Source organism: Heliangelus exortis (genome assembly GCF_036169615.1).
Source record: "Heliangelus exortis chromosome W unlocalized genomic scaffold, bHelExo1.hap1 SUPER_W_unloc_2, whole genome shotgun sequence".
Taxonomy (NCBI): Eukaryota; Metazoa; Chordata; class Aves; order Apodiformes; family Trochilidae; genus Heliangelus; species Heliangelus exortis.
Genome location: NW_027285919.1, coordinates 547,996 through 562,175, shown reverse-complemented (window position 1 = coordinate 562,175; position 14,180 = coordinate 547,996). Strand labels below are relative to the sequence as shown.

The 14,180-nt window shown below is 57.7% G+C and overlaps 2 protein-coding genes and 1 long non-coding RNA gene across 3 annotated transcripts; all 3 read right to left on the bottom strand.

Moving 5' to 3' along the window:
* Positions 1 to 4,866: 4,866 nt before the first annotated feature.
* Positions 4,867 to 5,796, bottom strand: LOC139790614 (uncharacterized). Its single transcript, XR_011723557.1, has 3 exons — positions 5,604 to 5,796; positions 5,239 to 5,459; positions 4,867 to 5,097 (listed from the first exon to the last, which is right to left on the bottom strand). It is a non-coding gene; the product is annotated as an uncharacterized lncRNA (long non-coding RNA).
* A 373-nt stretch (positions 5,797 to 6,169) lies between these two features.
* On the bottom strand, positions 6,170 to 8,895 carry LOC139790565 (maestro heat-like repeat family member 5). Its single transcript, XM_071732431.1, has 7 exons — positions 8,866 to 8,895; positions 8,427 to 8,672; positions 7,955 to 8,137; positions 7,496 to 7,651; positions 7,093 to 7,194; positions 6,552 to 6,654; positions 6,170 to 6,240 (listed from the first exon to the last, which is right to left on the bottom strand). Exons 1-7 carry the CDS (start codon positions 8,893 to 8,895, stop codon positions 6,170 to 6,172), a joined length of 891 nt encoding a protein of 296 aa, XP_071588532.1.
* A 158-nt stretch (positions 8,896 to 9,053) lies between these two features.
* LOC139790603 (maestro heat-like repeat-containing protein family member 7) lies at positions 9,054 to 10,059 on the bottom strand. The gene is made up of 3 exons (XM_071732476.1): positions 9,948 to 10,059; positions 9,530 to 9,690; positions 9,054 to 9,442 (listed from the first exon to the last, which is right to left on the bottom strand). The coding sequence occupies exons 1-3, from the start codon at positions 10,047 to 10,049 to the stop codon at positions 9,301 to 9,303; spliced, it is 405 nt and encodes a 134-aa protein (XP_071588577.1). The 5' UTR covers positions 10,050 to 10,059; the 3' UTR covers positions 9,054 to 9,300.
* Between the last annotated feature and the right edge of the window lie 4,121 nt (positions 10,060 to 14,180).

Here is a 14,180-nt window from a genome sequence, read left to right as displayed (position 1 = left end):
ACCAGAAGGACCCTGCCCTGTGCTCCCTGTTTCCTGCCAGTCACAGCTTCTGCCAGCACCAGGAAGCTCCCCGGGCAGGCTGAGAGCTGCCCCTGGCAGGCAGGCAGCAGAGTCCCTGCCCCAGCACACAGCCCCTGGGCTGCAGGACCCTGCTCTGAAGGACAGCCCTGGCCACCCCTGCCTGCACACACCCCCTCAGCCCCTGCAGCCATCTCCAGCAGAAGGCAGCCCCATGGCCTCTCCCTCTGACGCTGCCCCAGGACAGCCCTGCTCTGCCAAACCTTTTCCTCCTGCTCACCAAAATCCTCCGCAAGGATCCCAGCAGCTGTGGCCCAGGCTGCCAGCTGGAGAAGGAAGACCCCCTCCAGGAAGCCCAGCTTCACTGCCCTGCAGCCAGAGACTCACCATGGCAGAGGCTGGGAAGATTTCTCTCTCCCCCAGCCCAGGCAGCTCTCAGCTCTCCTCCCAGCCCAGGCTGCCTTTCTCCTCTCTCTGCCTCCTCTCTCTGCCCTGCCCTGCTGCCTGCAGGCAGTGCCCTCAGCCCTGCTGCGCTCTGCAGAGGAGCTGCTCCTGCCCAGAGCTCTCTCTCCGCAGCACTCTCTGCTTGCCAGCAGCTCTCTCAGGCTCAGGAGCCCGGCCCAGCAGCACAGGACCAGCGCCAGACTTTGCCACTTGCTCAGCTCTCTCGGGGCTCCCTCCAGCTCTCCCTGGGGCTCCCCAGGAACCCAATGGGACACACACTAGAGACTCAACCTCTGCTTCTCCCACTCTCCCACTGGACGCCCAGGCAGTGCCAGGGGGAATCTCCTTTCCCTCCTCTTCCCACGCAAGCCACGGGTGACACTGGAGGTGCCAGGGCTGCTCCAACCTCAGTCAGGGCAGCTGCTCAATTGAGTGGCCAAGCACAGCCCTGGGGGGCTACAGGAAATGTCAGGGCACTCCAGCACAACCACCTGCTGCTGGCACAACAGCACAGGACTGTCACATCCCATGGCCTGACCCAGACAACAGCCAAAGGAGATTCCATCTCCCAGGCCAGAGTTTCCCTTTCAGGGAAAAGTTATCCTCTGAGAGTAAACAAGGAGTGACAGCCTCCTTAGACAATCCAAATACCCATTGATCAGATCAAGATGAAAGGAAAATCAAGGTCTATTTCTCTACAGTCTAAACATCAATTCTGTTGCTCTAAGAATTGAAGTTTATTTTCAAGTAATTTTTAGGGAACACAAATCACTCACAAGTATGCATGAATATAGATATTCTAAAAGCACAAAAGTAGATACTTCAGTGTTCAGGCTGTGCAATCACAAAGGCTGATTGTTTGGATCACAAAAACCACATAATCAAATGACTACCCTTGCATCTCAACAATCCAATCCCCTCAACCCATGAGTCCACACATCACAAGGCACGATGATATCATAAGGCAGTATCATAAGGCAATGATATCATTATGGCTACAAGCTTAGCATCTTCACTCCAGCTTCTTCAGTTCAGGCAGTGGTGATATGTATGATGTGCAGAGTCCTTGTTCTTCAAGCAGTGTCACCTCTAAAGCTAAGAGTTCTGTAGCAACATCCTTGGGACTTGATGTACCTGGGAATTTAGTTCTCCAAAAGCATTTCTAATTCAAGTGTCCAAGAGGTGCACTTTACAAATTGATGTCTTTTAGGACACTAAAAGGGCATTCCAAATGAGAGACTTCTTTGTGGCTTTACATGCACTAACATTATTCACTATGTAGGGTGATCACAAATTTTGCAACAGTAGAGCATAAAAAAACCAAATAAGAATGGAAGACTTACACAAATGCAGCACAGATAAAAATACAAAAAGAACTCATAATTAATTTTCTCTCAGATTTGCTCCTTCTGTAGATTTCAGTTACACTTATATATCCTGTTGTCTTCTCTCATGGATAAGTTTTCCATAGTAATTACATTCCATTATCACACGTATCATTGCCATACACACACCTACCTATGTTAGTTAGCTCGTAAATTTCCATGAGACTTCATTAAAATATTGCTTATACATTTCTACAACTTCTGTACTTCTACTTCTGTAAAACCATTGCTTATAGGCCCCTCGCGCTGTTCCTGCCATTTTTTTGAAACCAGCAGGCCGCGTCATTGTGGGATGCTGACTGGCAGCGGTTGCACCAGACGATCGCAGAGCAATTTCGTCGGTTATGTCCTCGTGCATGGCATCGTGGACAGACCGGGTTGGAATGGCGTTGACCGTTCGTGTGATTGCGCTGAGATCGACGATTACGTCTTCCATTGTTGGACAGTTTCTGGGCTACCGCCGCAAGGAGCTGATGGGTAGGTTCCAGCGCGGCTGCGAAAGCACCAGCCATCCCTTGATGTTGCTGGTGTTGAGACGCTCTGGCGGCGACATCCAGCATGTCAGATACTGACGCTGTTCTTGGCAGTGTCGAGAGTAATGCTTTCAGTTTGGGATTCGCGTTCTCGAACGCCAATAATTTAAACATGGACTTGCGTTGATCGGTCGTCAAATCCGACTGGGCCGTGACTGATTGCCACAGCCGGTCAACGAAATTCTGAAAGGGTTCATTCGGCCCTTGCTTCACGTTAGTAAACGATGGTCCGGGGTGCGGCTCTGGAACTGCATAAAGTGCCTGGCGTGCCAGGCTTGCCGCGGCATGGTGGAGCTCACGCGGATATTGCAGCTGCATGCTGATTTCTGCGAAGCATCCAGAGCCAGTGAGCATTTCTGCCGTGACACCCGCTAGCGGATCTCCGGGTGCCCTAGCGCGGTTTACCTCTGCCGCAGCGAGGCGTTCCCACTCTCTTAACCAGATGAACTGCTGGGAGGGGGTTAATAGGTATCTGGCTAGGCTGCGGCAGTCGTAGGGGCTGTTTGTGTCGGAGGTAAACAGCCAATCCAGGACAGCCTGGCCGCTCTCCGATCTTAGCCCCTGCTCTTTGATCACCTTCCGTGCCTGCTGCAAGGTCTTCCATGAATGCTGCTCAAAGATTGGTGTCTCTTCTGGGCCGATATCCGACAGGAATTCGGCCACGCTTTTGTGGGGCTTCCCTGTCATGCCCTTTATGGCAGGCTTGCCAGTGTCCAACCCCAGACACACGTGTTTCGTTATGCCTTCCTCGGCAGGTGGTGCCGAGGGAGTCACGGCGGGTACATTTTTGGGTGTTGGTTCCTCAAGGGGTGGTGCCGAGGGGATCACCGCGGGCACTTTCTTGGGAGGGAACGCTTCAGTTTTTAGTAATGGAGGTGTGGCAGTGGCGAGTGCCGCCTTCACCTCGGTTTTCATCATCGCCAGTAAGCCGCATACGACCCTCCAAGTGTTGTCGGCGCCGATGATGTCGCCGTTAATTTCTTTTGAATTGAGGTCCGCCAGTAGGTCGTAAACCTCTTCCCATAAGTCCCGGGCTTTAGCAGGACCCGGGGAGCCAAGGAGTTCCTGGCTCTCTGCTTGTGCCACAATTTTTTCGGTGGCGGCAGCTTCAGTGGGTTTACTGGCAGTAAGACCCATCTTTCGACAAGAGGCTTAGCAATGTAAGTAATAAGAGAAAAAAGGGGTCTCTCTTACCCTAATTTCTCGAGTTCCGGAAGAAAGATGAGAAGTTCACTCGGAGAAGGTGGTTTAGACGAGAGTCTATGCCCGCATTCTCCACCAGATGTAACAGGAGATGAACTTCGAAGCGATGATAGGCTCTGAGTGAGGACAGGATCAGTAGAGGACTGGCCTCCAACCAGCACGGCTGCTGACCTGCTTCAGAATGAGCCCTTTGCCAGTCTCAGGCCCCACCTTTTATTGGCCCTTGATCTTTGAGCATGCGCACTTGGGCCAGCCCTAACTGGGCACAGGTGAGGCTGAGCACCGACTGAGCTCATTACTCGGCAGGTCCTGCCACCTGCTGACTACAAACCCCCACTTGGCTCCAACCTCCTTTCAGGGAGTTGTAGGGAGTGATGAGGTCTCCCCTGAGCCTCCTCTTCTTCAGGCTGAACAGCCCCAGCTCCCTCAGCCTCTCTTCATAGGGTCTGTGCTCGAGTCCTTTCACCAGCCTGGTTGCCCTCCTAGGACCTGGGTGACCTGCTCTAGGACCTCGATATCCTTCCTGAACTGAGGGGCCCAGAACTGGACACAGGACTCGAGGGGTGGCCTCACCAGCGCTGAGTACAGGGGCAGAATCCCTTCCTTGGACCTGCTGGCCACGCTGTTCCTGATAATCTCAGCTGATTTTGCTGCTCACCCCATAGCGTTGCAACTTAAGGTGTTTTCCTGCTGACTGCAGAGTGTTGCACAGGAAAGAGCAGAGGAGCTCATGTGCGGAATCGAAGGGTAACGTGAGGGAAACTGAGGCAGACACGAACTCCTAGGATTCTGTGATGCCTTGAGCCCAGGATCACCCATCAGTCCCAGGATTAGAGCCCAGGTCCCATCCAACAGATTTCACCACATGCTGTACTTTCCCAACACCACATTTTATTTGGGGACCTTTTTGACCTGTTGGGAGCTGTCCCAGAGGCCAGGAGGCTGCACCTCCTGCTGCTCTGATGAGACAAGGAAAGCAGCTCTGGCTCAGCTCTGCCCTGCCCAGCTGTCCCAAGCCACCTGGGCCCACCCGGTGACGCTGACCCTGCCCAGCAAGGCTGGAACCTCCTGTAGCCTCTTGGGCAGCTGCTGATGGATCCATTGCCAAACAGCCTCCAACAGGGTATCTTGTTTGGGTGTCTGAATCCAGCTGCTCTAGGTCTCTGTGGGAGAGTTCAAAAACTCTGCAGACACCCTGGTGACCTCCTGGAAGTGACAGAAGAAGAATGCAGCAGCTGCTTCTCACAGCTTGGGAGAGCTGGAATCAGTTGGGAGTCTCCGGGTGCTGATGCAATTCCTCACCTGTAGGTGGGCTGGAAGAACTCAGCACCAGCTGATGATGCCCATGACACTGAGCAGGAACTGCTGCGAGGAGCAAACGTTCATCATCATCATCCTCAGCTGTGCCCAGGACTGCCCTGGTGTAGCTGTGCTTGGTGACCAGGCTCATCATTTCAGGTGAAACACCCTCCATTTTACACTCTGCCTTCTTCCTGCAGCTGCCAAACAAAGCCCTGAAGACAAAGCAGTGCTAGGGTTTAAAAGAGCTTTTTGCTGAGGTAAACCCTGACTCCCTTCTGCCCTCTGCCTCCTGGCATCACCACCCTAAAGAAGGGGAACCTGGCTGTCCAACAAGCTGGGGCCAGGGCACTCACAGGGCTCAGCTGATGTGCAGGTAGCAGGAGAGGCCAGGACAAATGCTGTGTGCTCTGCAGGCTCTGGGTGCTGCCTGTGCAAAGGAGGTCATGGCACGGGGCTGCTGCTTCCATCTTTGTTCCCACGCTGCCATCTGCACCAGGAGCCCTTAGGTCAGGGACAATTTCTCAAGGCCATCTTCCCACCAGGACCTTCGGCCCAGTGCAGCCACTTCCTCCTGCTGGGATGACATTAGGGAGGTTTAACTGGGAGAGCCAGGGCACAGGAGAGTTCTGGGGGCACTCGTTTGGACAGGGACAGTCGGGCACAGCCCGGGGGTGCCCATGAGGGAACAGCAGCCGTGACGGGGCGGTGGTGAAAGTACCATCAGGAAGATGGGGGCAGCAAGATTGTCCTTGACCCATCTCATCATCAGCAGAAGCACAGGCCTGGGAAGGACCATCTTGATCTCTCCGGCTCCCTCACACTCTGCAGGATGTGCAAGGTCTGAGCTGCTAAGGACCTGACTGAGGGATCAGGGTCATACTCCAAGCTATTGACGGCTGCAACAGAAAGAAAGCGAGCAGCGGTGAAACCCTGCTGTCTGCACAGCCCCTTCTGTGCAAGCCCATCCCTCTCTTTACCTGACTAGGAGGAGCAGCTGGGACCAAGGGAGCAGCTGGAAGCTGCTGCTCAGGAATCCCAGGCTCCCAGACTGGGTTGGGCTGGAAGGGATCTTCTTAAGGATCGCCTATTCCCAACCCCCCAACTCGGGCAGGGACACCTCCCACTTGGCCGGGGAGCTCCAAGCCACAGCCAGCCTGGCCATGAACACTTCCAGGGATGGGACAGTCACAGCTTCTCCCTCCCTCCTTTCCCCGCAGCAGCGGAGCCAGGAATGGCAGCACCCTGCCCAGGCTCTCTCCCCTGCCCCACCAGCACCCTCTGACCCTACTCACCATCCCACACAACCTCCAGTGTCTGTTTGGATCGATTCCTCCCCAGGTGCCGCGCAGCAGTCCCTGTGCACAGAGCTCCCGTCAGACCTCCCCCTCCCCAGCACTGCGGCAGCACAGCCCCCGGCCCGGCCAGCTCGGCCGCACGCCCTCCTGCCCAGCACTCTGCGGGGATGGCCCCGGGCAAGTCCCCGAGGGCGCTGCTGACACTGAGCCAGGCGGCCACCAAGGCCTGGGCAGGGCAGGGCAGGGCAGGGCAGGGCAGCGGGAAGCCAGGGCCCTGCCCAGGACAGCCACAGGGCTGCTCCTGGTGCCAGGGCAGTGCCGGGGGCTGGGGCCGGGCTGCCAGAAGAGGGTCCCCAGGGGCTGTGGCTCACCTATGAACCTGATGGCCTCCATTCTCACGCCGGCCTGAGAGTCCCACAGGTAGTGCAGGCTGAAGCACACGTAGTCTTCCACCCTGCTCCTGTCCTGCTTCAGCTGGAGAGTGCCCGAGGTCACGTCATGGGGCTGGCACAGACCATTCCCCATCTGCCAGAGCAGTCCCTCTGCCCATCCCACCCCTTCCCCCCCAGGCCATTCCTTTCTGCCAGCCAGGAGCCCCGGGGGGCTGAGGTGCAGCCAGAGCCACAGGCTCTCAGAGGGGGTCTGGGGGCACTGTGACCCCTCCATGCTGCTGCCAGGGCCCAGGTGGGCTGGGGGCTCCTGCAGCACCCAGGGGCTGGGGGGAAGAGGGGCCTGCAGAAGAAGCCCTGGCTGTGCCTTGGGGAAAGGGGAAAGAAGGGGGACTGAGCTCCAAGCTGTGCATTCTGCTCTGGATCAGGGACAGCCAGGAACAGCTGCACATCCACACCCTGGGCACATGGAGCATCCATCCCCTGCCCAGCCCAGGCCCTGGCACCTGGGGCTTGTCCTCACCAAAGTCTCTCCAATCATCCAGTTCTTCCCCTTCTTGATCACCCTCTTGAGCTTCCTCCAGCCCAGGAACTTGGCACAGATGAGGAGGGTTTTGCCAGAGGCCTGCAAATCAGCAGCAGGTGGGAGCTGGCACCACAGCTCAGAGCAGGAGACCTGTCGTCCCCCTCCTCTGGGCAAGGCTGCAAACTGTCCCCAGCTACTTCTGGGAAGAGGCAGCTGGGGACAGAGCCTGATCGCCCGGGCTTCAATGCCCGAGGCAGGGACACGGGGCAGCCACCACCTCAGCTATGGCACTCTCACAGCCAGCACAAGAGAAATGGGCAAGAGCTGCTGAGCTGCTGCTGCCAGGGCTGGGGCAAAGGGAAGGAAGGGCAAAGCAGGTGCTCAGCTTTCAACTCTCTACCTCAGCCACACTCCTGCTCTCAGCATTCATGTGCAGGAAGAGCGAGACCATGACCCCGCGTATCGCCTCCTTCATCTCTGCCTTGTCTCTGCCCACCACAGCCTTCATCGTGTCCCCAAAGAGGCTGAGGGAGAGCTCTTGCACCTGGCTGGACTCCTGGGAGGAAAGAAGACAGTGTGACTGCACAACAGCCTCTCCCCAGCCACGGTGACCAAAAGCATTAACGTGGTCAGCGTGAGGGGAGGTGCTCTGGGGTTGCTGGGCTCGGGGCACCTATCTAGAGGCCGAGGCCAAGGAGAAGCCATGCTGGGTGCAGAGCCCAGCAGAGCCCTCCCAGCAGAGCCCAGGGCCGTGAGGAGGGCAGCAGCCCTGCCCAAGTGCTGCCCGTGGGGCTGGGCTGGAGGGCAGCTGTCCTTGTCCCTTGCCCCTCTGCGGGATCAGGTCCCACAGCAGCCTTACATCACCAAAGAGGGGTGGGAGCTTCTGTGCCAGCAGCAGAGCGATGGGGCTGGCCTCTTTCCTCTTCAGCTGACCCATCATGGTCTGGAAGAAGAGCAAGGCCTCCATCCTGATGTCTGTGGATGGATCCTTCAGGCACCTCAGGATCCTGTCCAGCAGAGATCTGCCCCGCATTTCTCTTGCCTGGAGGAAACAGAGAATTTCTGTGAGGGTGGAGCAGTGGAGGAGCAGCCTGGCACAAACGCCCCGTGTGCTGAGCACCAGCCTCCCCCCCGGCTTCCCGGCAGGCGCTGCGCATGCCGATGGGGATGAAGGAGAGAGCAGGACAGCAAAGGCTCTGTGGCCCCTCCTCAGCCACCCCTCTCTCTGCTGACAGCCACCTCCTTCCTCTCAGCCAGGCCCAAGCCAGCGCGTTACCCCTGCCCCAGCCCCAGGCTGCCAAGGCGGCTCCGCCTGACTCCGCCTCGCTCACCATCTGCGGATCTCCTGACAGTGCCACCAAGCCCTCGAGTGCCCGCAGACGGATTGTCTGACTGCCATGGCTCAGGTAGGCGTGGAGGAGGCGCAGGTCACTCCAATCCTTTCCCAGGCCCTGGCAGCCCAGCAGCTGAAAGAACAACAGCGGTGAGAGACGGGCAGAGCTGCGGGACCCTGGCACTCTGCAGCTCCTGGTTACGCTGCCAGCTCGGGGCTGACACAGCCCCTCCGGGGGGCAGCCCTGCCTGTGGACACGTGGGGGTGCTGAGCACTGCCCCAGCAGGGAGGGCTGGATGGAGGGCCCAGGGACTGACTGGCAGCAGAGCCCTCTGTCCCAGCTCCAGGGACTGGCATCCCACCCGGCGGCAGCCGCCTGTGCCAGAGGGACGGCTTCAGGAGCATCTGGCAGAGGCACTGCTTCTCACCAGGCTTACCTCAGTGTAGAAAGTCATGGCATAGTTCATCTGCCATTCCCTCCTCTGAGCAAGAATCTCCTTCACATGCTGGAACAGGAAGGCTTGCTGCTCAGCTGGGCTCTTCCTCATCTCTCTGGGCAGGGCAGGGCAGGGCAGGGCAGGGCAAGAAAAGAAAAGCAGTGCTGGCAGTGAGCAGGGCAGGCAAAGCCTTGCTGGGATTGCCCTGCCCAGCCCAGCCAGGACAGCCCAGGCCAGGACACGCCTTTGCCCCCAGCCACAGCCTCCACACCACTTGCTGACAGCGCCCTGCTCTCTCCCCAGGCAAGGAGCACCCCTTGCCACTCGGATCGCTCCCTGGCCAGCGCTGCGGCTGCAGCCCGGGGCCTGGGTGCCTGGGGACTTCTCTGCCCCCGGGGATGGGGCTGCTGAGGCACTGCTGGCTACAAAGGGCTCTCACCTGGCCAGCAATCTGACTCCTCTCTCCAGGGTCTCTGCTCGCAGCATCATGTCCCAGCCGCCCTGCTTCTGGATGTTCTGGACATGCCCTTCACAGCCAGCAGCGTGCAGCAGAACTTTAATGCCCTCCACTGCCAACCTGTGTGCAGAGCAAGGTCCAGTTACACACAGAGCAGGGGCCCTGGCCCAGGGCCCAGGGGAATGGCAGGGGAAGGGGATGGCGCACCCCAAAGGGACGGGTTGATCAGCCCCAGGCTGCTTCTGCTCCAGGATCACTGCAGCCAGGGAAAGTTTGTAGAGCAGGGTCATGAGGAGCCTGGGGAAGAGCCCTTCCAGGATCCTCTGACAGCGGGGCCGCTGGCTGAGCCTGTACAGGACCTGGCTTGCCTGCAGAAAGACACAGGGACAGCTCTCAGTGCAAGGAAGCTGCTGGGGCATATTTGTCCTTGGGGAGCTCACGGGGCAGCCTTGGGGGGCTGGAACAGGGGGGTTGGTGCAGGGCAGGTCCCTGCTGGCCCCCAGGGGCTGTGTCCACAAGTGCTGGAGGAGGGGGCTGTTGGGGGCAGGCAGGAGGGGCTGTGTCTCTTTTCCTGGGGAGCCATCAACAGCCCTGAAGGTGAGCAAGGCCTGCTCTGCTCACTCACAGATGGGATAGCACAGTTTGGTCTCCAGCCCTGGATCACACCCAGCAGCCTGTCAAGGACTGTCTCAGCAGTGCTGGGCAGGGACAGCAGCATCTCCCACATGGCCAGCGCAGCGCTGCAAGCCAGAACACTCTGTTAGCAGGGCTGCCTTGGCCACTGTGCTGTGCCTGGGCTACGGAGCAAGTCCCCAGGGCTCTTGGGGCTCATACTTGTCACAGGAGGGACTGATCCTCAGCAGGCTCCTAACTGTTGCCTCGGGGCAGCACTCGCTCAGCAGCCCGAGCACCGATCTCAGGACAAACTGCCCTGGTTCTGTGCACACCTCCTCCACTTTTCTGTGGATGCACCTCAAGAGTGTTTCTGCCTGGAGGGAACAGAGGGAGGATGCTGCTGCCACTGGGCTGCAACCATCCCTTCAGATGCCACACACAGGGAGGGGCCCCTCCCAGCAGCACAAGGCCCAGGCTCCCTGGCCAGGTCCTGGTGCTCCAGTCCCAAAGATGCAGCCCAGAGCTTGGGCCAGCTCTCTCCCCTCCCTCTTTCCCTCCCTCCCTCCCTCCCTCCCTCCCTCCCTCCCTCCCTCCCTCCCTCTCAGGCTGCAGCTGGAAGATTTTGCCCATTGTCCTTTCAGTCCAGGGAGTGGAGGTACCAACACAAGGACTGAGACCAGAGATACCCACAGAGTATCCAGGACAGTGGGAAGGGGTGTCAGGGGAACTGGAGCTTGTCTGGACCTGAGGCTCCTTACCCTGGGACTGATTGCCACAGCTTCCTGGGAACAGCAGCAAAGCCTGGCTCTCCCTCCCAGCCTCAGGGAAGAATCCCCACACCAATCTGCCATGGCCAGGAGGTGGCCAGAGCCCCTTCCCACTGCAGCCTCTGCTCCTTTCTATGCCTCTGTACCCCTCAGGGTGCAGAGGGCTTTGGGGGAGAAACCTCCCTGGGGGGTTTGCACGGGGGAAACTGTGACCTGCTCTGGAAATGCCAGACCTGCAAGACATCCTGCAGACTCCTGAGGCTGGAGGGGCAAAAGGTGGCTATCAGATCTTTCAGACACTCCTTGTCCTGCTCCTGCAACAAGAGAAGGTTATGGGGAGCATAACTCCAGCAGAACATATGCTGGAGCAGGCACAAGGCAGGTGACAGTCTCTGTAGGTACCTCTCCTAACTCTTCTAGAGCATCCGCACACATCTTCTGGCCCTTTGCAGCTGAATACCAAAGGGTGGTGGCATCAGGATTGGAATCTAAAAAGCAAGGGAGGAGGGGGAGCTGAAGGTGCTGGCAGGACTAACTGAAGGGCCCTACCCAGCACCCAGCCCCGTGCCAGCTCCCGAGGACAGAGCCAGCTCTGGGCGGGCGGACCCAAAGAGGGGACTGGCAGGGATCAGGCTGGGGATGTGCCCAGCAGCCACTGCCATGCAGGAGCACAGCAAAGCAGCAAAGCAGCCAGAGGCCCCTCACTCACTCACTCACTCACTCACTCACTCACTCACTCACTCACTCACCTGTCTCCAGCAGCTGGGCCCTCTTCTTTAAGATGGGAAGACCGCTCTCTTCCACCTCATCCTCCACCCAGGCCAGCCGGGGCCGGCTCAGGGACCTCTGCTCAGTCCTGGGGAAGGAGGAGAGGCCATGGGGGGTGGGCATGGGGGTGGCAGAGCTGCTGGCCCCAAGGCTGCACGGCCTGCGGGGAGAGCCCGTGGGGCCACGGGGGCTGCGTGGGGGCAGGGAGATGTCTGGGACCGGCTCTGCACGGGGCAGGGAATCTCCCGGGGGTGGAGGCTCCTGGGCAGCCTCTGAAGAACCACAGCCCTCAGGGGCTGGGCAGAAGCTCCCGATGGACAAACCACAAAGGCCTTTCATGAGCCCTCACATTTGACCCCACGGTGCCCACCCAGCCCCAGCCCCTGGCTCTTACCTCTCTTGGACACTGAGCAGCCTCTGGGAAGCGCCATGGTCCTCTGGGGAACCACAGCGGCTTTCGCGAGATCCAAAAACACCAGACATGGCTCAGGGCTCCAGTCAGCTCTCTGCTCCTGTCTGATCCTCTCACTGTCCTCCTGGACACTGAGCCAGGGCCACCCCAGCACTAGGAAGGGACCCGGGGTCCAGGGGTGTCACCAATGATGTAACAAAGGTCCCATTGTCACCTGGCAACCGGGCCAGGTGTGTACAGGCAGGCACTGGAACATCCACACCCAAGTCTGACATGCACAGGCACCATAAATCACCTTTTCAACAGCCAGCTCTCTGTGCTACTCAGTACCTTTTTCCAGAGTGGCCCACTTGGCCAGTGCCTCCATCTCTGGCCAGCTTTCCCAACTCTCTGCCTTCTCTATCATTTCAGGGCATTGCACTATCATCCCAACACCAAAGCAAGCAGGTGACAAGTGTCTCACCTTCGTGCCAGCCAAAGTCCTTTCACACATTTCACAAGTCCTTCAGAAGAAAGGATTGAGTTTCTCTGACTCCAGTTCCTCCTCTTGTGATGAGGGAAGAGCGGCCTCACAAGGACTTGCTGCTGAAGCTTTTACAGAAACCTCTCTCTTCACCCTTTGCACAGGATTTGCTCTCTCACTTTCATCAGAGCTCTCCCCCACATGCTCCATCTTTGCTGTGCCTTCAGGAGCACAGGGCTCAGCTGCCTTTCCTCACTGCCTGACCACAGGGGCAACCTGTGGGGAACTGATCCCAAACCCCCACTCCCTGTCCCCCTGTGTCAGGAGGGGGAAGCAGCACTGCTTGTTGCAGGCTCTGACAGAACAGGGACCTGGGCCACCACTGGCCAAGGGACAGCAGGAAAAGCCACTGACAAAGCTGGAGTGGAGGCCACACTTGTGCTGCAATTCTCACACCTGCATCTATGCCTACTGAGAATAGACCAACATATTGACAGTAATTCATACGCAGAAACAGGGACAGCCATTTCCAAAACCTCCCAAATCTGAGGGACTCAGCTCGGTATGAAGGGAGGATGTGTCGTTTCTCACTAAAAAAAAAGATCAAAAGCAAAAATCTATAAGTCAGTTCAGTAGGGATTGCCACAGGTAACCTGGTAGAGCCACTGCCCAGCTTACTGCAGAACAGAGCAGTGGGGTCAGACAACACAAAGCCAATGCCCTTTGCCCAACACCCCCAGTCAAGAAGAAACAAACAGACTAAAGAGCTTTCCAGAACAAATTGTAGCCTATAGAGCAAGCTGGGCAACAGTGAGGATAAACCAGGCTGTCCCAGCACCTCAACTTAAGCACAGGGCACATGCACAACCCTGCTTACAGGATTGGCTGGGTTCCTGTATCTCTTTTAGGGAAAAAGAGAGCATTTGTCCCCTGCTTAAATTCCCCACTTTCTTCCGAGGGGAAGAGGAAAAAGGGAATGAGGAAGAGAGACTTCAAGGTTGGAAGAAAAGCAGTAGCACAAATTTCATGAAGTAGGAATAGGGAGAATGAATTACAAAGATGTACAACACAGATCAATATGGAAACTGCCTCCTCCTGGCTCCACCACACTTGTTCCCCACTGGACTCAGCAGCAGATGGGGCTGCCCAAGTGACAGACCCCACCAGCCTTACAGCAACCAAACGGGTCCTGACTGGCAAGGCAGAAGACCACCTGTCTCCATGAACTCTGCTCTTCTACAGCACAGAAACAAGAAACAGCAGCAGCAGCAGCAGCACAGCATGCAGCACAAAACAAACAGGCCCCAGCCCAGCCAACACACCAGCCAGAAAAGCCACCAGGGGATTCTTTTCAGACCCATTTCAGACAGAGCACCATGGGAAGCCCACTTGGGTCACCTGAACCTTCCTCTCCACCCCAGAGGCACAGCTGCTCCCCATTCTCACTGCCACATCAGCACCTGACACTGCCCTGTCCCAGGCACCTTTTTCTCCTGCTCCTCTCAGACCAGGACACTCTTGGAGATCAAAGGAGCCCAGTGAAGCTCCAGGCTCTAACCTGCACCCAAGAGAAACCCTGCCCTCCTCTCTAAATAATAACCCTTCCATTTCCACCCTCCAAACACAGTGTTTCTTGCCCTCCTTACAGGTTTGCCCCTGTTCTCTGGGCAGCTTCACCAGAGGCAAAACAGCCAGAGGCCCAAGCCCCCAGGCCTGCTTACAGGGAGCTCACCCAGCACAAAGCTGGCCAGGGCAGCAAAGGTGCTGGCAATGCTCTGGTGTGACAGTCAGGTCCCTTTGCCCATGGGGCCTCCTACCTCCACTTCACTCCTC

Bases quoted from the DNA above. Each gene is read 5' to 3' on its own strand.
- LOC139790603 (XM_071732476.1), bottom strand. From the start codon at position 10,049: ATGTGGGAGATGCTGCTGTCCCTGCCCAGCACTGCTGAGACAGTCCTT. The intron at 9,691-9,947 runs GTGAGTGAGCAG...GTCTTTCTGCAG, and splicing joins CAAACTGTGCTATCCCATCT to GCAAGCCAGGTCCTGTACAG. The intron at 9,443-9,529 runs GTGCGCCATCCC...CTCTGCACACAG, and splicing joins GATCAACCCGTCCCTTTGGG to GTTGGCAGTGGAGGGCATTA.
- LOC139790565 (XM_071732431.1), bottom strand. From the start codon at position 8,895: ATGAACTATGCCATGACTTTCTACACTGAG. The intron at 8,138-8,426 runs GTGAGCGAGGCG...TGTTTCCTCCAG, and splicing joins TGTCAGGAGATCCGCAGATG to GCAAGAGAAATGCGGGGCAG. The intron at 6,241-6,551 runs GTGAGCCACAGC...CTCTGTGCACAG, and splicing joins GGAGGCCATCAGGTTCATAG to GGACTGCTGCGCGGCACCTG.